Consider the following 24,223-nt stretch of genomic DNA (forward strand, 5'->3'; position numbering starts at 1 on the left):
AAACAATGGTGGCGTTTCATCGTTTTGGTCAGTACTGTAACGCACATGGCTCGATGAGGATGATGACAGAGACTGACAGATATATGCCTTCATCTTTCACAGACACACACACTAACACATGCATGCCCACTAATTCGCACTGCCGTCACACACATAGGACATCTGCATTGGACATTTAGTCAAACACATGCACATGGACAGCCTGGTGCACACAGGTGACATACATGTGACTGCCAGCTCTGTAAGCAAACACACAACAATGGAGATGACACACACACACACACTTTCACAGACATATTTGCACTTTTTCACAAGTGCCCACTTCTATACACATGCTCTCCAATCATCACGTTACCTGCTAAACAGAAGTACCCCGCCTGGCACGGTCCCGATGGAGCAGGCAGCCCCCAATCTTGACAATACATCCCTGAGGATTTCCAAAAGTGTCAATCAGTGTTAAATGCCACCCCACCATAAGAGCACAGCAGGTGACATCATTATCATCCAAACTAACCAGCAGAAGGATAAAAAGAAGTACCTGCGGGGCACAGCTGGCACTGCTCCAGTTGACTGCATCCAAACTCAGAGTTGAAAGTGCCAGGTGGACAAGGAAGCACATCTTGGCCGGTGCTCCCTGGACAGTAATGGCCTTGTGGACAAAGCTGCTCATTTTGTCCTGCCAAGCAGTAGAATCCCGGGGGGCAATCAAGACACTCAGCTAGACCTGAAGCATAATGGAGACAAATACTGGAAGTAAGTAATGGGCAAACTGAGAGAACAAAACTGTGCCAGGAGCCCATGTGGGTTGGGGGCAGCCTCTATGGCAACTGTTAGGAATGAAATGACCTAAAACACAAACCACTGACACTGGGAAGGCTGAACCACAAGGGACAGACAAAATTACAAATGGCAAGATAAACCTCACAGTGTTAGTGGGGATCTTGTAATGAAAAAACAATGCCAATAAATACAAGGAAATTAAACATTATTAGGGAGAGCAAAAACAATAATCATTCTGTAAAAGGACAATTGATAAGATATGATTTATATGTGTTGGTTATCAACACTTGTAAAGTAAAGCTTTGAGAGATGCCAGCTTCATCTTCATGTCTCTCTGTTCTCTCAGGTCACGTGCTGTAGACACCATGAGAGGACCATGAAGGACACTTACCTGTGACATTGGAGGAAGTGCCATCGGGGCACAGAAGGGGAGATGCTGAGCCGAGGGGACAATAGTAACCTTTGGGGCATTTGCTGTCCTCTGGTCTGGCAGTTTTTGAACCTCCTTTACAAAAATATCCTAGAAAGAAAGAAAGAAAGAAAGAAAGAAAGAAAGAAAGAAAGAAAGAAAGAAAGAAAGAAAGAAAGAAAGAAAGAATACTGGATTAAATTGTTTAGGCAATGATTTCCCATTTATAGCTCTAGATGTAGAGAAAAGCCAAGCAAAATGACACCTTTTATTGGTAACTAAAAAGATTACAATATGCAAGCTTTCGAGGCAACTCAGGCCCCTGTTTGCTTGGCTTTTCTCTACATTCATAATGGCTAACACGGTACAACACCCTAGTAGTATAGCTCTAGATGCATATTTCTGCCATGCAAAGACTAACATTAGGGGGTGCCATTGTTCACTCTTTGATCACTTTGATTGTGTTGACGGTGGGCTCATTTATGTCCATAAATAGTTTGACCATCATTATGTACCAACCACTAGGGGCAACAGCAGTTTAGAAGAAGAAAAAGAATCAGAAGACAGGTCATGACAAATAAACTGTCTGAGGTGAAAACTAGGAAAGCGAAAACTGAGAAAGCAAAGGCAAAAATGTGAAACACAAATCCGTCCCTGCACATGAGTCATTCAGTGATTGGTAAGTTGGCTGATCACAAAAGCATTTGCTTTTCTAAGATTTATGGTGATTTAGTTCAAGTTCTCCTTTACCCAAAGTGTTACGGTACTGAGGAAGTGCACGTGTAGTTCTGCAGCCAGAACTTTTTTTAAATAGTAACGATCCACATAACAGTATAAAGCCCAGTTAACTCAAGGGACAGTAATCTACTGCCATCTAGTGGACAAAATAACATTATGCTGAAAATGTCATAAATATTTCTATACGTTTTTGCCACTCAAAGGTAACTCATCAATATTTATGAGAGGGGCAGAGCCCTCGCCCAAATCACAATGGGACTGGAATTAATAAATTAAAAAAAAACAAAAAAAAAATTTAGAAAGATAAAGAAGTATTTGCCTTCACTGCTTAGTACACAACAGGCTTTTTAGCTTACTTTGACCATTTTAATTGTGAAATTGTTAGTCTTCTTAGCCTTTGATAAAAATCTTATGATCATTTTATTAAAATTGTATTTTGTAATTAAGACATTTTATTTCCTTTTATTCCATATGCATTATTAGTGATGGTTGAATTCCAAATGGAGCTCTCCCCATCAATGTCTTGAGCGGGCATCCCTTGAGCTACCAATGGTGCTCATTGCGATGGGTGGGATTGGGAGAGGACCTAAAATTATGAAATGTGTGACCCTTAACTTTCATAAACAGTTCCCCTCGGTGTTCATAACACAACATGGTGGGAATAGTGTTGCGTCATTGGGTACTCCACTTGACCCAAGTTGACTCCTTTAACTTTTATAAATGAAGCCCCTCAAGGGACACCACCCCGTGCTCATACTATGTCTCCTAATGGATTGACGATCCCTGTGTATTATGGATAAATGTTTTGTGTACATGTTTTATATGTTTCTAAAACTATGTATTATAACAGGGTTTTATTTATTTTAGTGTTTTCATGGTGACTGAATAATAATGTTAAGTAATTTAGCTTTGGGTGGCACAGTGGGTAGCGTTGCTGCCTCGCAGTTAGGAGACCTGGGTTCACTTCCCGGGTCCTCCCTGTGTGGAGTTTGCATGTTCTGCGTGTGCTTCCTCCGGGCGCTCCGGTTTCCTCCCACGGTCTAAAGACGTGCAGGTTAGGTGCATTGGCGATTCTAAATTGTCCCTAGTGTGTGCTTGGGGTGTGTGTGCGCGTCCTGCCCGGGGTTCGTTCCTTGCCTTGCACCCTGTGTTGGCTGGGATTGGCTCCAGCAGACCCCTGTAGTTAGGATATAGCGGGTTGGATAATGGATGGATGGAATTTAGCTTTGTTAATAAAATTATGAGCAGGTAACATCTGTGGCCTGCAGTTTAATTGTAAAAATACCACATTAACATGCAACATCAGACTTCTGCACAGCTGGTAATGCAGGAGCTTTGAAAAAAAAAAGTATAAAGACAGAATAAAAATAGCAACAGAATCTGCTAATAGTAGTAAATGTGGAATCAGTAATCAGTACAGGCCCTAAGAAAACCTGATTAGAGCATCCCTAAAATAAATGTGGACTGCTAGGTGTGGGCAAGCCGGACCACCCTTACTCAGGCGATGGCACCTGATTACTGTTAACAAAAACTACTAATGGCAGACAGCTGTGTCTGTCAGTGGTGAGGCAAGACCATGTAATGACAGTTGTGCATCACTAGGGGGAAGCACCACAAACAAACACCAAACATAGAAGAAGAGCTGCAGCTTTTAACTAAGTGACAATGTGGGGGACGAAGGAATGGTCTGGTGTATAGAATGCCAAAGAATGACTATCCTTTCACGAATGGCACTGCATTGGCACTGTACCCACAGAAACCACACACTCATATATGCTTACCTGCAGCACACTGCCCAGAGGGATGAGTCAAACCAGCACTGCCACAATAAAGGCCCGGGGGGCAAGGCCAACAAGACATTGCATTCTGCCCTCCTACACCTTCATTCCAGGTACCAGGTGGGCATGGATTCTCAAAAGGGTGCTTTGTGCCCAGAGGACAGTAATGCCCTGCAGGACATACATCTCCAAATGCCTTGTTCACCTGTCATGAAATTTTCAACTAATTAGTTAGATGTTGTTAGAAGATCCTGCACACAGGCACTTGTGGGCACACACACACACATTAACACGTGTACACACATAGGAGGCCCTCCATGTTCTGAATGTCACGATTATTAAAATTATGTTCTGGACGTTCCAGGGTTTTGTTCATATTTTTTTGGAAGTACTTTTGGGATTAGCTTCCGTAGTTATTCTCTATGATGTATACAGTAAAAGCAAATCTATTTTGTATTTTTTGTTACATACTTTGTTTACCATTTTGTCTGTCGTTTCACATTGCCACATTGTGAACATGACATCAGGATTCTAGTCCTGGTTGCCAGGGGTGTGATTCCATACAACTTAACGTAACGCAACATGTTATGTACAGGTGGGACCGTATTTTGTTATCCATGTTCGGATACAAAAAACCTTCTCAAAGTGTCCTACATTTATATTCTAATTTTTTGGTTTTGATTGTCTTGTGTGTCCTTTCCTTTTATGGGTTTGCTTAACAGTTATCTTCTTTGTTGTACTCTTGTCCTCCTGGTAATGACTCCCACCTCGAACTTCAACCTTGTTACCCTGTTTCCCAGTCTCAAGCTTCTGTTTATTTCTTGAGAACGGCTCAGCCATAGCATTCTACACAGACACATACTGTATGAGGTCATATATGCTCTTTATCAAATGCACACACACATACCAGGAGTGGCATGCATGTGACAAGAGTACTGATACTACCTGCACCAGCCGGGCAAAGGCACACACAGACACCCATATACACAGGTGCTCACAAAGCCAAACCTCTTGACACACACATGCAGTTCACGCTATTCTACACATGCAGAGAACTTTATCCACCTCACTGAGGTAAACTGCACCCACTGGTACACATTCTGAGGTGTACACAGTGACACAGTTGCCAGTGGGTCATGTAATTAGTTTACTTGTTCTCCGTGTGTCTGTGTGGGTTTTCTTGACACACCACCAAAATGGATAATTTAAATGAGTGCGGGTGTGTGAATGGGTGAGTCCTGCAACGAGCTACCACAAAATCATGTATGGGCACATATGGCACAGTTGGCACCTGGCTAACAACCAGTGGACACCCATTCTCTAACACACTGAAATGGGCTGACAGGTTAGAAGATGGATGTTATATTAAAGTTCCACATTCAATTCAAAATTCTCCTACTAACTTTTAAGGCTCTCCACAACCTCGTCTCTCCATATCTGTCTGACCTCCTCCATGTTGCCATTCCCTCCCGTACCCTTAGATCCTCTTCCTCCATCCACTTGACTGTCCCCTTCGTCCGTCTTACCACTATGGGGAGCAGAGCATTCAGTTGGAACTCACTACCATCTGAGTTTAGAAATATTGAGTCATTTTCACTTTTCAAATCTAAACTTAAAACTCATTTGTTTAAGACTGCTTTGTCTCTTTGACTACAATTGCTCTGTCTGATTTTAATTTTTCTATTTTAGTTTTGTTTAATTGGCTCCAGTAGACCCCCGTGACCTTGTAGTTAGGTTATAGCAGGTTGGATAATGGATGGATAGTTTTGTTTAGTGGGCGGCACGGTGGCGCAGTGGGTAGCGCTGCTGCCTCGCAGTTGGGAGATCTGGGGGCTTGGGTTCGATTCCCGGGTCCTCCCTGCGTGGAGTTTGCATGTTCTCCCTGTGTCTGCATGGGTTTCCTCCGGGCGCTCCGGTTTCCTCCCACAGTCCAAAGACATGCAGGTTAGGCGGATTGGCGATTCTACATTGGCCCTAGTGTGTGGTGGGTGTGTTTGTGTGTGTCCTGCGGTGGGTTGGCACCCTGCCCAGGATTGTTTCCTGCCTTGTGCCCTGTGTTGGCTGGGATTGGCTCCAGCAGACCCCCCGTGACCCTGTGTTCGGATTCAGCGGGTTGGAAAATGGATGGATGGATGGATAGTTTTGTTTAAAAGGTGTGTTTTATCTATTGTTCTGTGTCCTTGAGTGTTTAGAAAGGCACCTATAAATAAATAAAATGTATTATTAATTATTATTATTATTTGTTGTGATGTAAGATTTTGCATATAACTTGATAAATATTTTGTATGTCTTTATTTGTAATTTAGGCAAAGCAATGTGATTTAGTGTTGCATTAATGCATTCCCCCCCCCCCCCCCCCCCCCTTAGGAATGGGTCTCTCTGAATTTTACAACAGAGTTGGGGGGGAGTGCCTTAAACCAGTTTGGCGAGTGTTTCTCTGCTAAAGTCTTTCAACCCCCACCATCCCATCCGCAAGAAAGCCATAAAGACATATGGTTTTGGGGGTGGCAGGTTTTAAGATGTTGTATTCCCCCATTGGTCTGAAGTATGGCAGTTTGGAATTGGTTTGGATCAGAAGCCTTTAAGTACTATGATGTCCTATTGGCTGTAGGGGTTGGACAGAGAATCTATAAATCTGCTTGTTCAATCACACTCTCTCTCTTACTGACCAACATATGAAGAAGAAGTATCTCTCTTACTAACCTCTGATCATGAAGTGATGTGATGAACTGAAAGGAAAACACAATGGAGACCACAGCTTGGCAGCCATATTGAGACAGGCTTGTGGCCTGTTCTGAAGAAAGCTGAGCACCAATGATGATTTAACTAGAGACATTTTAAATAACTTCAAGTCTTTGTGCCGCCTGAAACTACACATCACCATTTAATCAGGTTGTATGGTTGCCAATATTCAAATGTACTTTGTATATTGTTATTATTTATGAATATTATCAAAAATACATTGTTTTATGTATAACTTAACTCCTGCTTGTCTTTTTACTACACCTAATTGCCTATAGATATAGAAGGGAAGGTGGGGATAAGTTATATCTTATAATACCTTATTAACAGTGGTAAGTCTGTGAGATTAGGCATTTTGACAAAGGCTACTTATTAATAATACAATAGGGGAAAGTAGAGCAACATATTACTCTACCAAGACAAAACATTATTATTATTACAAGTAAGCCCGCGATTCTCTAGAGAATTGTAAATCCGTCCGATCGCTGCGTGATGAAATATCATGGAGTGTGGATGCGTCCTGGGACAGTTCATTTCAACGCGCTTCTGTTATTGTCTTTCTTCATGCAGTCTCGTTTTTGTTTTTTTATGGCTGTGTCGTCGTATATGCGGTGGTTTGGGTTGTCGCGTCCGGGCGGCTGTAGAACCTGGCGTGCACGCTTCACCTCAGGTTTAGTTCACAGGTCGTAGGCATGGTAAAGTTCGTTATGTGATTCAGACATGCCACACAGACTGCTGGCACATACATACTACTGACTCTGGTAGGCCGCTGTGTTTGACTGTGGGTTGTGGTGTTTGGGCGCCACCTACTGACTCTAGGAATCCGCTGCATTTGAGTACGTATGCGCCTCGGTGGGAAGCCGCTGCGTAATGAAATATCATAGAGGGTGGGTGCGTCCTGGGACAGTACATTTCAACGCGCTTCTGTCATTGTCTTTCTTCATGCAGTCCGTTATGTGATTCAAACATGCCACACAGACCACTGGCACATACATACTACTGACTCTGGGAGGCCGCTGTGTTTGACTGTGGGTTGTGGTGTTTGGGTGCCACCTACTGACTCTGGGAAGCCGCTGCGTTTGACTCTGGGGCACCGCGGCGTAGTGCGCATGCATTTCGATGCGTCCGTGCATAAATTAAAACTGTGGTTTAGTAATATAGATTATTATGATGACGTCCACAGCTGGTCATCATACAGGCACATATTCAGATGATTTACCAAATGCACGTACACACATAGCTGTACCAGCCTCACCTAGACAGACATACACACATTTTCAGCTCTCATATAGCCAGCCATGCACTTACGGGCATACACATACACACAAATATCTGTGACTGCCGACCTGAGGTATACAGACACACATTTATTGTTCCCGAAGTCCATCTGCACACAATACATTTTCACGTTTGCACACTAATAGATGACCCCTCACACATACACGTTCTCATCCATTCCATTTTTATATTTACAGGCTTTGGGGTGTCGGCAGCTCCACTACAGTAGAAGCCAGGCTGGCAATAGCCGCTGGGAGCGGTCAGTCCAGCTCGGTCACAGAACATTCCGGTGTCACAGAGCCGGCACCAGTCAGCTGCTTCGGCGGCCTTCACAGAAGAGTAAGATCCCTGTGCGAGAGAGAGAGAAGAAAATTAAATTATAAAGAGTGTTCTTTAGTTGAAAGTGGGGACCGGCAGAGTTGCTCTGGCCAAGGAAGACATGTCTTCAAAGACAAACTTCCAAAAGACCTTCATTGCTTGGTCCGAGGCTATAACTACAGGGGCTCCTCGGGTTACAACACAGTTCTGTTCCTACAACAGTGAAGTAACCCGAACTTTGGTGTAAGTCGAAACACACCCTAGCCTAAGTCACTTACCTATCCCAACCCATTTGCAAAATCATAATCTAGAAAAAAAAATACAACTAAGTCACAGAAAAAGGACAAGGACATAAATATACTGTACTCTACAAAATGACAAAAAATGAGTGTAAAACAAATTCCTTACCTTTATTCCTTCTGATCTCTTTACAATGTCTAATTTCACTTCCATTGTGATGGCTTTCCTCTTCTTCGAAGCACTGCCATCTGAAGTCTCTGACTTTCGTTTAGGAGCCATGATAAGGGCCAAAAAATTCGCCAAACAAAGCAACATAAACGGAACACTTCCTCTGCGAGCAAACCAAACTAGTTTGCCAACTCCCTCACTCATATGCCATGTTACTGTGTATTCTTCCGCTACACACAACCAAACTAGTTCGCCCACGTAGTCTGTAAGTACGACGCTAATGGCGTAAACTGAAACACGTCTCAATTTTTTTAAGTTTTTATGGGAGTGAGCGTTGTAAACTCAAAACGTCGTATGTCGAGACTTTGTAACCCAAGGATCCCCTGTACCGAGGTCAGACTGTGCCCTCTTAGACCAAACTGGTAAGCAGTTTAGCAGGCTTCTACCCACAGCCCCAGGTGAGATCTGAAATGAGTAACCAGCTGTTGGAGGACCCAGAAGAGGTAAAGTTCACATCTCAGAGGTAAGGAAAATTCAAAAGATGACAATTTAGACAAATCATTCAGAAACAAAGAGCTCAGTGACATTCATAGAAAAGTACCATCTATCAAAATTATCCTCACCGCTGGGCATGCCGTTGGCAGAATGCTCCCAGAAGGGCAGTAGTGGCCAGGAGGACAAGGCAGTGAATGGCCCAAACCAGTCTGGTTACAGAAATGACCTCTTAGACAGTCCAGGCAGAGTGATTGTCCCACAGCCTGAATGAGAAGAACACGGTGTGAGGCTTTCTACCTGCCAGTTAACAAACATTAAATAAAATGACCAGATCAGTAAAGGAGCTGCGCTCAGATCAGTACTCAAGGGCACCTGGTGGAAAAGAGGGCAAGTGCGCTTAAGAATGAAGCTAGAAGCACTTCTCTGCACCAAATGTTTGAAGCAATCTGGGAGAACTGCTGGGTTAAAGGGGAAACCTCAACCACTTTTAAAAAGTGTCCAGATGAGACATTGGGAGATCTTAGCTACTAGACTTGATGAATTGGCTATTATACTTTTATTTCTGGAACTTTTTAAGATATTAAAGATGGGGAGTTCCATGCAGTGAGATGTATTGAACACCAGGGGGCGACACTAAACATTTAGAACAGGGGTGTCAAACTCCAGTCCTGGTGGGCCACAGTGGCTGCAGGTTTTCATTCTAACCATCTTCTTCATTAGTTTTTGCTGCGAATTAAATTCTTTTGCCTTAATTTTAATTAACTTGACTCAGGCTTCTTTGTTTTTTCTATTTCTTTAAATAGCAGCCAAACAATAATGAGACACAAAACAAGCCGCCACATAGGCCAGCTCACCTGAGCCCATCACACAATATCTGAACATAAAGAAAGATGAAGGTCTCAGTAAGGCTGATCTCTCAGATCACCAAAACGGTTTGATGGTTTTCTTAGAAAAAAACAGAAAATCAACAATTTTGGAAATGTCTGCTATGGCAGAATGAGAGCAGCAACAAGCCATGGAATTAAATAATGGGTTTAATTAACAGCCAGAATCGGCTTCTCATTAAGAAAGTAGTTGGAGTGAAATTAGTTGGTGTTTGAAGTCCCAATTTAGCTGGTTATCTGTCGGCTCGTTTCACATCTCATTTCTGTCTGGCTGCCATTTAATGAAGAAGTGAATCAATTCTGAGGACTGAATTCTTAAAAAATGGCAATTAAAATGGAGGGAAAAGAAATTAATTAGCAGTAGAAACTGGTCAGTGATTAGGAAAAGGGTTAGAATGAAAACCTGCAGCCACTGCGGCTCACCAGGCCCGGAGTTCGACACCCCTGGTTTATCATCTGCATTTGTCTAAGAGGCAATAAAGTACAATATTTCTTGATGCCTCTAGGAGGCAGCATTGTGAAGAACATGAAGAAGTTCCCCAGTTAGTTACCAGAGAAGGAGAACAGTAGATTTCGGTAGAGGAGTCTGTCCAAGTTTGGAGTCTTTCTGTGGGATGAGCCTAGTTGAACAGTGCACAATGAGAAATTAAAACATTTGGTGGTTCTGATAAAAGTAGTGGCAGCCTGACAGGTCCTTTATACAAATGGCCTGGGGGGCAGTGGGTCCAAGGCTAAGTCTACTGGAAGTTAAGTTCAGATCAAGCCAAGAATGAAAATGTAAACTCGAAAAGTCATATGTCAAGACTTTGTAACTCGAGGACCCCCTGTACCGAGGTCAGACTGTGCCCTCTTAGACCAAACTGGTTGCTTTAAAAAAAAGAAACCCTAATAATAAAGTAACTGGGGAGGTGGGTACTAAAAGAAATTTCACAGCACTTTACAGAAGGGGATATTGTCATCTGGAATAAACAGCACAATCATAGAGATCAGATGGAGACCTCAGGTTCAAATATTCACTGCTAGGACACATATGGGAGGTTAGCCCAAACCCAAATGATTTTTGTTGGGACTCACAGGCTGAAAGGTGCCAAAAGGGCATGACTCAGGCCTGAATGCCCCTTGTAGAGAATAATGGCCCACTGCAACCTCATGCTGGTCTGGTGTTGAGGCTCCAGTACTGCAGAAATAGCCAGGGGAGCAGGGACCTGTGGGAGAGGAGTTGTTTGACCCGGAGCAGTACAGCCTGTAAGAGGACAAAAGAACATCGGTCAATGGAAAGTAACTGAACATGTTGCCATGCTAAAAATGCATCATAATGGAACAGAGTTGGAACTGACTAAAAGTGGACTTGTAATGGTCATGATCAATGAGGCTCAGTAGTTCATGAACAGAACCCATCAGGGAGGGCCATCAAAGTGGAAAAGATTAAGTGTTGCCCATGAGTATGAAGACTTTTAAAGGTCACAATCACTAGTAAGTGTGCCCAGCATCATGCACCAGGGAATTGCATCTGTACCATAAAACTGCTCCAGGTAACCTCCAGAAGGCACCCATATTAAGGGGGTTAAGGGAAGAGCACTGAAATGTAAAAGCCATACCCTAGAGAGGCATTCGGGAAGACCACTGAGATACAGAAGCTTCATATTGTGTAAAAGAACATGGCATCTTCTGCTTATCGCTGATATATTGTGAGAGTTCCAGGAAGGCCTTTGAGGTGGGTAAGACTCACATCCCTAATGGCACTTGAGGTTGTGTATAGGAGAGATTTAACAGAAAGTCCCTAACCTAAAGAAACACAGCACAGTGGAATAACACTATATAACCTCCATAGGGCACTTTCATAACTTCAGTTCCAACTTCAAGATTATTGACATGGGTACAGAAAACAGTGAAATTATTACTGGCATGTTTAACACATCTACAACATGGCAACACTCCATCCATAATCCAACCTGCTTTAGCCTAACACAGGGTAACGGGGGTCTGCTGGAGCCAATCCCAGCAAACACAGGGCGCAAGATAGAAACAAACCCCTGGATATGGCACCAGCCCACTGCAGGGCACACACACACACAAAGCACACACTAGGGACAATTTAGAATCGCCAGTGCACCCAACCTGCATGTCTTTGGACTGTGGGTGGAAACCGGAGCACCCGGAGGAAACCCACGCAGACACGGGGAGAACATGCAAACTCCATGCAGGGAGGACCCAGGAAGCAAACCCGGGTCTCCTTACTGCGAGGCAGCAGCGCTACCACTGTGCCATCATGCCGCCCTGGCAACACTCCATTAGTAAATGCTTAATTAAAAATGCTAATGTAAAAGAGCTCCTCAGTGAGGGTTTATAGAAAATGAACAGCATGTCTTCTTAGGACAAGAGAAAGCTACTGAGATTAATGGGAGTCCACTAGGTAATTTATAGTGGGCACTGTCTTTCCTGGGAGGTTTATAGAAGTCCACAAAAATTCATACAATAGCACCATGGGCGCTATGACAGCTGAGAGGGTTACTAGAAGACCAACATGATATATGTTTAGTAGCACCGTTACCATTCAGAGGGTATAATAAGCATAAGTTTAATATGTCACTGTACTCTATGCAAATATACAGTAACTTATAAATCTGCCTTTTTCTACTCACATGCACAGTTGACACAGAGCCAGATTTAGCACAGGGGTTCACCATATAAGAACTGCCAGGCAAGCATTATAAGACAAGACAGTTAGACAGAACTGGGAAACGGGCAGTCAGACTGATGACCATTGTATGCTATTTTTGCCTGTCAAATTCAGCATGAAATTGTATCCTCTTTTGCCTTGTTTGGAATGGCTTAATTCACTTAAGTAGGGGGCCTGCACATGAAGGAAAGAGTATAAAGCCTTGGAATATTGCCCGGCATACTTTTGAAGCTGAGGAAGGAATGGGAGATAGTGTCATCCTATCCTGAAAATCTTTTCACTGCAACGGTAAAAATGGCAGACTCTAGACATTGGGGCCCTTATCCTGAACTGCATTTTTGCCATTGGCTTCCTTCATCTGTTATGCCGCGTAAGCCGACATTAAACAAAGCTAAGCTATTCCTCCTATGTGATTTCTTACTACCATATCACCAAAGGAGGAGCATCGCCTTTTTATATCATATCTATATAGTTTCAGGTTAGGAAACCTGCCACAATTACAAAAGAACTCATTCCCAGGGAACTAACACCCCCTGCTGGATTCAGTGGGTACTATGACAGTTGATTAGGGTAACAGAAGATCAATGAGATGTATGTAGCAGCATCATGTAACCACCTGAGGGCACTATGACAAGTATGAGCATTACTAGATTGCCATTTAGAAGCCTAAACTCTAAACCATGTAATAGCACTAGGGGGCACTGTCCCATTTAGGATGGAAAACAGAGGGCAACTGCAATGCAAGAGGCTGACACAGTTTAACAGCGCAACATTAACCCCCCACCCCTTTATAAGACTCATTTAGAAGTGCAGGGAAGGGGAGGAGTATTAAGATGCAGAAGTCCAATGTCTAAGCACTTGGTATACTCCGCTGGGAACAAATCATACTTGGAGAGTGTCCCAATGCAGTGCATAATGCAGAAGCACCAAGGGCATCCACTGAGGCAATTGTCCCTTTAGAGAGAAGTAATGATAAGCAAAAGAAATATAGAAGGAATACATAGGTGGAACTTTTGGAAAGCACCATCTTCAACCAACAGCTGCTATAAAAAGAACTCTATCAAGCACAATTTCAAGCAGAGCATTAATGGAAGTCCACTACAACCACAAAAGCCTTGCACCAGTTCAAATGAGCCAGGAGATCTCCAGAAGGTATTGTCCTAGAGGCGGTACAGCCCTTGCTAATGAAGTTATCCTGTACCATGAAATGGAATTTCAGGATCTCCAGGTGACATTGTTTCAACTGAATGGGATCCAAGGACATGATGGTACAATGGGAAGGCCTGCCATCACACTGATCCAATGTCAAGGATTCATGTGAAGTTACGCTGGGTCTGTGAATTTTCTGTTGGGCACTCCACTTTTTCTTCTCACATTTCCAAAGATAATCCTTATTAGGATTAAACGGCTATTCCAAGTCAGGCCCAGTGTGGGTGCCACAAAATATGCTAGGCTGGGGAGTGTAAAAGTCAACCCCCCTTAAAAGCAGCTATAAATGCAAGAAGTACAGGATACTTGGAAATCAATGAGACAAAGCAGACAATACCTTTGATTCTTAAAATAAAGCTGAGTTGTCATAATAATACAAGTCAAGTAAATTCTAGAACTTGCTATTGACTCCTGAAGACATCTCCTTACCCTGGGGGGCACGCTACACAGAGATGAGGCTGGTCAAGCCCTGTAGCATTACTGAAAGTACCAGGTGGGCAGGGGAGAGGGAAGGCTGAACCAAGAGGACAATAGCTTCCAACTGGACAAACTCCATCCACTGGGGTCTGCAGGAAGACAAATATGCATGAGGTAGACCAATAGGGGGAACCAAGGAAAGCGGACACAGTCTTGCCCATTATCATACCGCTGAGACTGTCCCCTCTGTGCAGTAGAAGCCAGGCTCACAGTGTCCTGTTGGCTCCATCAAGCCAGTTCCTCTGCAGAATCTTCCACCTGGACATGCAGAGCATTCTGAGCTACTTTGGAGAGCAAAGTGGGCACCATAGCTGCCCTCTTCACATGGCACTGGATGGGCACTTGCCTGAGGGCAAAAGAACCCCTGCAATAAAGATAAGAGATCACAGTGTGTAGTGAAGACAGAATCATTCAAGAGGGTCAACAAGGCAGTAACATGTTAATGGCACCCTGGCACTTACATGTGGGCAGACTGCAGGTGTTTCAGTGGCAATTGACTTGCAGTAAAAGCCAGCTGGGCATGGCAGACAGGTGTCACCACCTTGACCTAAAGAGCTGTTCCAGTAAGATCCAATGGGACAAGGAAATGAATAAGGGTGGGCTGTACCCGGGGGACAAAAGTAACCACTTGGACAGGGTCCGGTCTGAAACAAGAAAAAAACAAATGGCCATCAAGTACTGAAAATTTATCCATGCCACAAGTTACACTAATACTGTATATTTCAGCATTACCAGTCACTCCTCACCCATCCTGGGTTCAGGTCTTCTACCTGTCATTGTTCATGTGCACCTCAATTGAATATTATCCCCATGTCTGCATGGCCTTTCCCCCTGGTACTCTGCTTTACCACCCAAAGACATGAATGTCAGCTTGATTCTAGATTGGCCCCACAATGGAATGGCACCTCAGATCAAAGAAGATCAATAAAATTCAGTTTGTCACCGTAATCTGTGTATTTTATAAGCTCTGAACTCTTAGAAATAGCCTGCTTGGCAAATATTATTCTTTCATTTAGCAGGAAATATCATGACTTGGATGCTTTCTTGTCTCCATTCCCTGACTTGTGCTTTTCATGGAGTTGCTTGGAGTGTTCTTTGGTCTTCATTGTGTGAGTTAGACCACCATACTGACTCACCACAGGCTGGTCCTTCCGCATAAAGGGACATTTAGATGACAACCCCAAACAGATGACCTCCACTGAACTAAAGCCAATGGGCTGCACCAGTGAAGATTTAGAGGTTTCATATTAAAGGAGATGAATATTTGTGTGATCAGTTATTTTATGTTTTATTTTTGTAATTAATTTAGACCACTTTGCAGTGATCTATGTTCACTTTGATTTTAAATACTATTTTTCTGTTGATCAGTATCTCAAAAGCCAAATTAAACCTGCTGTGATTCAATGTTGTATAAAAATAAATAATTCAAAGGGGTGAATTTTTTACTACAGGGTTACAGTGGACTGCTGGAGCCAAACCCAGCCAACACAGGGCGCAAGGCAGGAAACAAACCCTGGGCAGGGTGCCAGCCCACCGCAGTGCACACACACACACACACACACCAAGCACACACTAGGGACAATTTAGGATCGCCAATTCACCTTATGGTGTTATGGGTCCACAGCTCTCCCACCAAAGGCCATTTTTAATTAAATAAATAATCGCCACGCTCGCGGTTTAGCGAGGGGGCGTGGTGGCTGTAGCAAGCCGTAGGGCGATCTGCGGTGTGGGCGGTTTTCACCTAAGTGCACAGGTGGGAAACTGCCCACATCCATGATTGTTCCTGTGGCTAATGGGCAGCAGCTGCCATGTCCTCCCCACATATATAGCAAAGCGCGAGCCGGTTAAAGGAGGAAAAAGAACAGGTAGAAAGAAAAGAAGTAAAAAGAGTAGGAAATGGAGGTGGCAGAAGGAAGCAGGAAGGAAGGCGGCAAGAAGGAGAAAGCCAGTGCATATGAGCACGTGAGCGCTCGCAGGCAGCTGTGTGGAAGCCTGGGTGTTAGGCCGACACCCAGGAGTCGTAGTAGTGGTCGCTCCCGCTGAGTGAACGAGTAGCGGGGGTGACCAGTGAAGGGCGACTGGCCGTGTAAGGCCAAGAAAGCAGCGGGAGTTGAGAGGCTTGTGAGTAGGAGTCCCAAGGTGAGCGTCCTGGCCCTTGGATTAAAGCCAAGTCTCGATCGGGAGAGCGGAACCGAAGCCAGGGATCGGGGAGAAGCAGGAGAGCTGCCAGGTAAAGGACACCGGGCTTTTGATTGATTTTAAAAGACTGCCTTCAGTATTGCATTGTTTTAACCTCGTTTTAAAGGAATGTTCTATTTATTTTAATCACCACGTTTCATCTAATGGATTATTTATTTATTGAACATTGCACTACTGCACTTTACTTTGAACGTTTTGTTTGGATTGTTTAATAAAAGCACTTTTGCACTTTAAACATCATCCCCTTTGCTCAATTGTTTATTGCCTCACTGTCTAGCTCATCGGTGACATTACCGACGGTGATGGGTTCAAGGGCTCCCTAATAGAAGAGGAGCATGGAGCTGAACCCGCATCGTCACACACCTAACCTGCATGTCTTTGGACTGTGGAAGGAAACCCAGGCAGACACAAGGAGAACATGCACACTCCACGCAGGGAGGACCCGGGAAGCGAACCCAGGTCTCCTTACTGCAAGGCAGCAGCACTACCACTGCGCCACTATGCTGCCATATATATAATTATTCATTAAAAATTACACCTTTAAAGAGACAAGGGTATAACATGATCAATGATTTATGTACTTCAATAAGTAAACAAAACTTACTGGGTTGGCTATGCCCTGCTCCTTGTCACTGTAACAAAAATAGCCAGTTGGACAAGGTGTGCACTCAGTAGCATCTCGTAAACCCTGGTGGTCATTGTATGTGCCATTTGGGCAAGACCTTGGATGAGGAACCTAAAAAGAGAGAAGAAAAAAAAACAGTCCAGTGTCTCCACCATCTTTAACTGATATACAGTGAGGTAACAGGTAAAGACTCATATTACAAGGCCAATGGGGAGACAGACATTGTTTTGATACTTAATTTCACTTTGACCTGTTTTTGTCATTAAAAACAAATTGTGAAATATCTTCATTTTTCCTTTGGTATTGCTGTATTCTAGCTTAGGGTAAGACTAAGGACACTGCTCTTAACGTAAAGAGGATACATGCAGACATACATAAAGTGAAGGAGCAAGTGTTATTATCTTGAAGGCATTTTTGAAACATTAGGTGAATGAGAAACAAGGAGTTAACTCAAGGAGAATGACCATTGTCAGATAGATAGATAGATAGATAGATATGAAAGATGCTATATAATAGATGGGATGACTGAAGAATGACTGAAAAGGAAGAAAACTAAAATACAATAAAAGAAATCTTTTGACTTGACAGTTACAGTCCCAGGGAAACATCATAAAGGTATACTGCTGTTTGGCCCTAGAAGCTTTCCTTTACACACTTCTGCTGAATAATTCATTGGCTGAAAGTCCTCCATACTATTGTGTCAAAGAGAGGACGTGCAACATTTTTCCACCTGACTCAAAAGTTAGATAGATAGGTAGTATTAGAGAGGGATATTTTATTAAATATATTAAAACATGGCAGTGTTTACAGTCAGGGAGTAACAAATCAATGAAAGAAAACAAAAAAATCTGCTATCTCTCCATACCTAACTGTAAGGATTCTCTCCCTATCTACTGTATGAGGTTCCTTAAAGCCCTTTAACCCACATTCCAAGCCACACAAACACTCTCTATTCTCAGATCCCTAATCATTCTCGAAAGTTTGGCCTTTCCTCCTCCTACTACTTGCCTCTATTCAATACCCAACTCTAGGCTCAACTGGCTGGTGACCTGAAGGGTCACTTCTGGATACAGGAGCATTCTAGGGAGCTCATGAGGTGGATCTAGCTGGAGCTCCACTAAGTGGCTTTTGTGGTTCCTGCAACTTTGGCTCCCAACACATATTATCCTTGTAATGCCAGGCCTATCCCAGGTTACTTGTTGATTATATGAAGTGGCAGAAGGCCATAGATTAACATAAAGATAGGAATATAGATGTGATCAGTACCATAAAACAGGCAGGCAGGCAGGCAGGCAGACAGACAGGCAGGCAGGCAGGCAGGGAGACAGACAGACAGACAGACAGACAGACAGACAGACAGACAGACAGACAGACAGACAGACAGATAGATAGATAGATAGATAGATAGATAGATAGATAGATAGATAGATAGATAGATAGATAGATAGATAGATAGATAGATAGATAGGGCAGTCAGTTCTTTGTGGTGGTATCAATCAGTGTGAGAGTGAGTATGCCACCCCATCTATAACAGGCAGAGCTCAGTGACCTACATTTTTAAAAGTGTGTTCTGCCGGCAGATCAAATTAACAGCAGCTAAGATTCCACTGAATCTTGAATTACTGGATGCTTCTCAGTCACTCAGTCAGTAGGTGGTCAACTCACCACATTTCCCTGTGGACAGTAGAAGCCGGCAGGGCAGAGATTAGTGGCTCTGGGAGGCTCCTTATCCAGTCCCTCTATGCAGACTCGGCCAGCAGGGCACACCATAAGATTTAACATTGCCTCCTGGCTGGTGGTCTCATTACTACAGTAGTGTCCGGGGAGGCAAGGAGAACAAGATGTTGCACTGCGATCCTTAAAGAGAAGAACAGAAAAGACATAATGCATGAGCATTCTGAAAAAGGGTTAATGGAGAGAGACCCGAGACACTGGGAATGCCAGACATTGGGCTGTGCTGTAGGTAAAGGTTTGAGTTACGTGATCATCAGAGGTGACTGTGTGCAGAGGGTGCAGACTTATAAATACCTGGAAGTTCAGCTGGATGATAAATTGGACTGGACTGCCAATACTGATGCTCTTTGCAAGAGAGGACAGAGCCGACTAAACTCCCTTAGAAGGCTGGCGTCTTTCAACATCTGCAATAAAATGCTGCAGATGTTCTATCAGACGGTTGTGGCGAGCGCCCTCTTCTATGCGGTGGTGTGCTGGGGAGGCAGCATAAAGAAGAGGGACGCCTCACACCTGGACAAACTGGTGAGGAAGGCAGGCTCTATTGTAGGCATGGAGATGGACAATTTGACATCTGTGGCAGAGTGACGGACACTGAGCAGACTCCTGTCAATTATGGAGAATCCACTGCATCCACTAAACAGGATCATCTCCAGACAGAGGAGCAGCTTTAGGGACAGACTGCTGTCACCGTCCTGCTCCACTGACAGACTGAGGAGATCGTTCTTCCCCCAAAATATGCGACTCTTCAATTCATCCTCGAGGGTTGGGGTTAAACGTTAACATTAAACAAAGTTATTGTCTGCTATACCTGCATTTTTATTACTCTTTAATTTAATATTGTTTTTATTAGTATGCTGCTGCTGGAGTATGTGAATTTCCCCTTGGGATTAATAAAGTAAGTATCTATCTATCTATCTATCTATCTATCTATCTATCTATCTATCTATCTATCTATCTATCTATCTATCTATCTATCTATCTATCTATCTAAGAAGCCAGACAGCACAGTTCTAAAGGAAAAACTGCATTCAGTTGCCATTATCTATCAAATACTTTAATGAATTCTTATTTGACATAGCAGCTTTCATCGAAAGCAAACACACAGCACTCTTCAAGGTATGCAGGCTTGACTCTACAGAGCTTGAATATGAAAATGCTGAAAGTTATACAGGTTATGTTGGCCTTTAGAATTAAAGTACATTTTGGTCCTTGACTAGATTACATGATTAGAAGTATATATTGGCATATCTACAGTATAATAAAACTCTGTCTGTCTGTCTGTCGGTCGGTCTGTTGTCTCCAAGCAATCTGATTGGCCTGTTTTGGCTTTGGTGGCTTAGGGCAGGGTTGATGCCATGATACCCTAAAAGTGTGAAGTTCAATTATTAATTTTGACATTTTCTTTAACTTTTTACAAAAAATGACTTATAATGGAGTATTTCACTGACAACAAAGCAAATAACTTACGAAACAACACTGGCTTGCCAAATACTAATAAGGCACAACCCAACTCACTTTCAAAGACAGCAAGAATTTGCAAGAATACGAATGATGTTTTCATAGCAGGTAACTGGGGGTCCATCTACCATTGGTGGTAGTCAAAAAGTGGACAGGAGGTGAGCAACACACCTTGAAATGACAGAGTCTGAGGAGCCGAATTTACAGGAACACGCTCAAGAGAGGAAGCACCGGGCAAGTGAGGCTGAGACACACAAGGGTACCAATGAAAGGCATAGAAGGAACACTGAGGGTACACATAGGGTAAGAGAGGTTGATGCACCAAGATAAGGCTCAAGCGATGTAAGAAAATGTGGGCATAGATCTCCCTCAGTCAGTATTTTTACATGGACAGTCATGTTTGGCTCTTTTAAGAGTCAGGAGAACAAAAGATGTGAAGGTGATGATACCTGCTGAGGAAATGTAGGAGAGATGCAAGAAACAGAGTGCCCAGAGCGGTCCTGCAGAGTCAGAAATAGAACAGAGAGCAGCAGGTGGGTAGGGTAGGGGATGAGGTAGCAGTAGTTTGGTGTGTCATTTACAGTATGTTACTGGTATATGTTGATTAGTCTGAATGGAAGTAGTCATACATGCTGTATTTGCTGTATTTAATAAAGTACACAAATAAAAAGATTTTTTTTAATAATTAAATATTATTTCAGCTTGTTATTAACTAAACTAAGTGGATTTTTAAGATGAATCTTTCCCAGTCTTTGTTACTTGGGTGTGCTACTTAGAGTTATATATTGCAGACCACAGCTTGGGGGTGCTATTAATACACTGAGAATTATTTATATTTTTCTGTTTCTGTGTCCATTAGGTGACACAGAAGGCTGCCTAGAGCAGAAGCATCCAACGGCAGACCAGCACTGCAAGTCTTGTTGAAGCACTTTGAATGAAGGCTCTACGAGTCGGAGGATAGGCAAACAGAGCAATTAGTTTTATTGCAATAAACAACAATACAGACTCAACCCAATTAGGCCAAACTGAGCTGAGCCCTGAACAGGCCAGAAATCGCACAGTTTATATAATCATTTCTTATCATCTTGACCTCACTCGTAACAATGCATTTGTTGTCTATTCGGACTCGCTACTCCAGCTGGCTTCTCACGGGCCCTTTTCATGGCCACCAATATTTTCTGCATTTTGTCATTAGTATCATTCCTTGTTTCTTTTTTTCCTAACTGGCCTTCAAACATCAGGTGTTCCCCCTTCTCTGTCCTCGGGTAGTTTCTGTACGTCATTCTCTTCCTGCTCTATCTTTCCGAGTTACTCAATATTGGTGGTTTTGCTTTGAGGTTAACTAAAAATGAAATACGACAAATGCCTTTATTTAACTATTTACTTGACATATCTAATTCACCTGTGGTGGGTTGGCACCCTGCCCAGGATTGGTTCCCTGCCTTGTGCCCTGTGTTGGCTGGGATTGGCTCCAGCAGACCCCCGTGACCCTGTGTTCGGATTCAGCGGGTTGGAAAATGGATGGGTGGATGGATCTAATTCACACTAAGTTTAATGTTTATAGAAGCTCTTAATTAGTTTTATGTTTATTTATGCTAATACATAACTTTTTAATTTTCCATTGTCTATACCAGCGGTTTCATGGTGGATGTGACATCACCACACATCTATACTTCACAATATCGACACTAACTGCTAAGCTTAAGATGCCCCTAATCATAACAGTTTATACTACATGATGACCACAATAACCCCCAACATTAACTTCCACTATGAAACTGCTGGTGTAAACCTGCGGTGATCTATGGTGGTGAGGCTCTGCAATTACCCGAGGGGAACCATTTATAGAAGTCGAGGGGCACCATTTACATAACTTAAGGGGTACGCACTCCAGAATTCTAATCACCTGGTGGCACTATGAACACTGAATAAGTGGTGCATGATCTGGATCACAAGAGGCACCATGTATGTAACTAAAGTACTGCACACCCTGGAATCCTAACCTCCTAGTCACACTATGGACACCGAGGGGCGATGTTTTGGTGGCTCAAAGGGCACAGACGGGGAAGACCTAGGCCTCAAAATGAGCTCCATCCCAAACTGCTCTGTGTACTATTTATTATTATACTGTATATATCTGACTAATCATTTGATCCAAGGACACAAACAAGATCAGCATTGGCATTAAAACTGTTTTTCTACACAGAATGGTCAAACAACATCCTCGGGGTCACACGACAATCCACACTGGGAAAACTATTCTACAAAGCTGTGGAAATCCTACACTTTAAATGCTAGATTAAAACTTTGCTGATCTTTATACTCTGCGGTGGTCCTGCCCGGGATTGGTTCCTGCCTTGTGCCCTGTGTTGGATGGGATTGGCTCCAGCAGACCCCCGTGACCCTGTGTTCGGATTCAGCAGGTTGGATAATGGATGGATTGATGGATGATCTTTATACTGGTTTTGGTGGTGGGCAGGGAGTAAATTGAGGGGTAAACTGTCCTGATCTGATGGTGAAATAAATGCTTGAGAAGAGAAGACAGTGTGCTGAAACTGCAAGGATAAAGGAGCACAGACAGGGCTGTTATGTTGCTTTTGAAGATATCAGAAATGTCAAGAGGACTGAGTAAAATAATCAGCACAATGAGAACCCAAACACTTTCAAATCCAAGCTCTCCATCTTACCGAATAGCTGCCAACTCCACAGGCCTTGGGCTTAACTGTGGCAGATCGTGAACAGTAATATCCAGCCGGGCACGGGGAGCAGTCCTCCAGAGATGACCCTCCTTGCACACTTCTGAAGGTGGCCCTGGAATGAAGGATGCTTTAGATCATCTTAAGACAAGTCAGGGTTCACATTAGATGAGCCTGGACAGCCTTCTTTTCAAACTACGGGCAGCACATGTACAGAAAGTGATATGCTATTACAGACTGGACTCTTAGCTGCAGCCACCTCCACTGCCAGCACTTTGGTCCGTATGCAGGATGCCCAAGAGGAAGGGCAGCAATCACAGAAGAAACCAATCTGAACACCTGGAATCGAGAAGCTTCACTGCACCTTGGATTTCATTTCACTAACATACATCAGATACCAGAATTTCAGCATTTAGTCCCTTGGATTACAGGGAACCCAGCCACAGGGGATACACAAACCAGTGTGTTTTTTCGTGCCGGTCCCAAGCCTGGATCAATGGGTAAGGTTATGTCAGGAGGTGATGGGTGTAACAGAAGAAGATGCAGAGGATGGAAAGATATGGAAGAAGATGATCTGCTGCTTCAACCCCTAACGGGAGCAGCCGAAAGAAGAAGAAGAAGAAGAAGAAGAAGAAGAAGTCCCTTGGATTACAGGGGAACACAAACATGCAAATGCATACATGACTGGGCACCCATTACTATCATGCCACTTAACAGGGGAGCATCCACTTACAGCCACACTCACACATTTTCAGGCTTTTCACTTCTGTTTCAGTTTCTTGACACCGTCCTGAGAAACTGTACAATACAGAAAAGGCAGGAATGGCGGCAAATGGCTAACAAATGAAATGTCAGCTTTCAGCATTCATATTATATCTCTGGAGATTTTTCTGAAAATTTGAGCCAGACCTCATAGCACCCATCGACACACAATCATGCTACGTTCATAGATGAGCATTTTGAAACCACACCAACACACACTCATTTAAGGTCATTTCCAAAAGGATTACATCTGACTCGCCTGTTTTGTTTTTTCCTTCATATTTTTCATTTTGATTTAATAGCAGGCAACAACAAACTTGTTAATTCTCAAGACTCTGCAGAAAACTCTAAAAATGAAGGAAATCACTTTTAAAGTAAATACTCACATTTCTTGCTGTTGGGTAAATTCTTCACGTTTTATTATTCAATATCTGCCTCCATCTAAACTGTTTGATAATTAAAGTGAGAGAGTCGGGGAAGACACTCCACCAAACTGAAAGGGGCAAACAGCCATATTACAAAGCCGATGGGGTGGCAGGCATTTTGCCTGTCA

General features: G+C 43.3%; 3 protein-coding genes across 3 annotated transcripts; all 3 read right to left on the reverse strand.

Moving 5' to 3' along the window:
• Positions 1-509: 509 nt before the first annotated feature.
• On the reverse strand, positions 510-4,021 carry LOC127529233 (uncharacterized). Its single transcript, XM_051932250.1, has 3 exons — positions 3,709-4,021; positions 1,172-1,300; positions 510-724 (listed from the first exon to the last, which is right to left on the reverse strand). Exons 1-3 carry the CDS (start codon positions 3,785-3,787, stop codon positions 510-512), a joined length of 423 nt encoding a protein of 140 aa, XP_051788210.1. The 5' UTR covers positions 3,788-4,021.
• A 347-nt stretch (positions 4,022-4,368) lies between these two features.
• On the reverse strand, positions 4,369-14,554 carry LOC127529234 (signal peptide, CUB and EGF-like domain-containing protein 2). Its single transcript, XM_051932251.1, has 5 exons — positions 14,149-14,554; positions 10,905-11,073; positions 9,075-9,209; positions 7,921-8,073; positions 4,369-4,551 (listed from the first exon to the last, which is right to left on the reverse strand). The coding sequence occupies exons 1-5, from the start codon at positions 14,361-14,363 to the stop codon at positions 4,369-4,371; spliced, it is 855 nt and encodes a 284-aa protein (XP_051788211.1). The 5' UTR covers positions 14,364-14,554.
• LOC114657686 (uncharacterized) lies at positions 14,425-23,173 on the reverse strand. The gene is made up of 6 exons (XM_051932252.1): positions 22,900-23,173; positions 18,686-18,877; positions 17,000-17,131; positions 14,658-14,840; positions 14,543-14,560; positions 14,425-14,454 (listed from the first exon to the last, which is right to left on the reverse strand). The coding sequence occupies exons 2-6, from the start codon at positions 18,800-18,802 to the stop codon at positions 14,425-14,427; spliced, it is 480 nt and encodes a 159-aa protein (XP_051788212.1). The 5' UTR covers positions 18,803-18,877; positions 22,900-23,173.
• Positions 23,174-24,223: the final 1,050 nt, after the last annotated feature.

This window comes from Erpetoichthys calabaricus, chromosome 9 (assembly GCF_900747795.2).
Source record: "Erpetoichthys calabaricus chromosome 9, fErpCal1.3, whole genome shotgun sequence".
In the NCBI taxonomy this organism is placed as follows: domain Eukaryota; kingdom Metazoa; phylum Chordata; class Cladistia; order Polypteriformes; family Polypteridae; genus Erpetoichthys; species Erpetoichthys calabaricus.

What these genes read in the sequence shown, in the direction of transcription:
- LOC127529233 (XM_051932250.1), bottom strand. Translation starts at nt 3,787, where the DNA reads ATGTCTTGTTGGCCTTGCCCCCCGGGCCTTTATTGTGGCAGTGCTGGT. An exon ending in CTCTGGGCAGTGTGCTGCAG is followed by an intron (nt 1,301 to 3,708) that starts GTAAGCATATAT and finishes CTTTCTTTCTAG; the next exon opens with GATATTTTTGTAAAGGAGGT. An exon ending in CACTTCCTCCAATGTCACAG is followed by an intron (nt 725 to 1,171) that starts GTAAGTGTCCTT and finishes ATTATGCTTCAG; the next exon opens with GTCTAGCTGAGTGTCTTGAT.
- LOC127529234 (XM_051932251.1), bottom strand. Translation starts at nt 14,363, where the DNA reads ATGATAATGGGCAAGACTGTGTCCGCTTTCCTTGGTTCCCCCTATTGG. An exon ending in TGCCAACGGCATGCCCAGCG is followed by an intron (nt 8,074 to 9,074) that starts GTGAGGATAATT and finishes TCTCTCGCACAG; the next exon opens with GGATCTTACTCTTCTGTGAA. An exon ending in CTGCCGACACCCCAAAGCCT is followed by an intron (nt 4,552 to 7,920) that starts GTAAATATAAAA and finishes GTGTCTGTGTAG; the next exon opens with AATGCTATGGCTGAGCCGTT.
- LOC114657686 (XM_051932252.1), bottom strand. Translation starts at nt 18,802, where the DNA reads ATGTTAAATCTTATGGTGTGCCCTGCTGGCCGAGTCTGCATAGAGGGA. An exon ending in ACTGTCCACAGGGAAATGTG is followed by an intron (nt 17,132 to 18,685) that starts GTGAGTTGACCA and finishes CTCTCTTTTTAG; the next exon opens with GTTCCTCATCCAAGGTCTTG. An exon ending in AGCAGGGCATAGCCAACCCA is followed by an intron (nt 14,841 to 16,999) that starts GTAAGTTTTGTT and finishes TTCTTGTTTCAG; the next exon opens with ACCGGACCCTGTCCAAGTGG.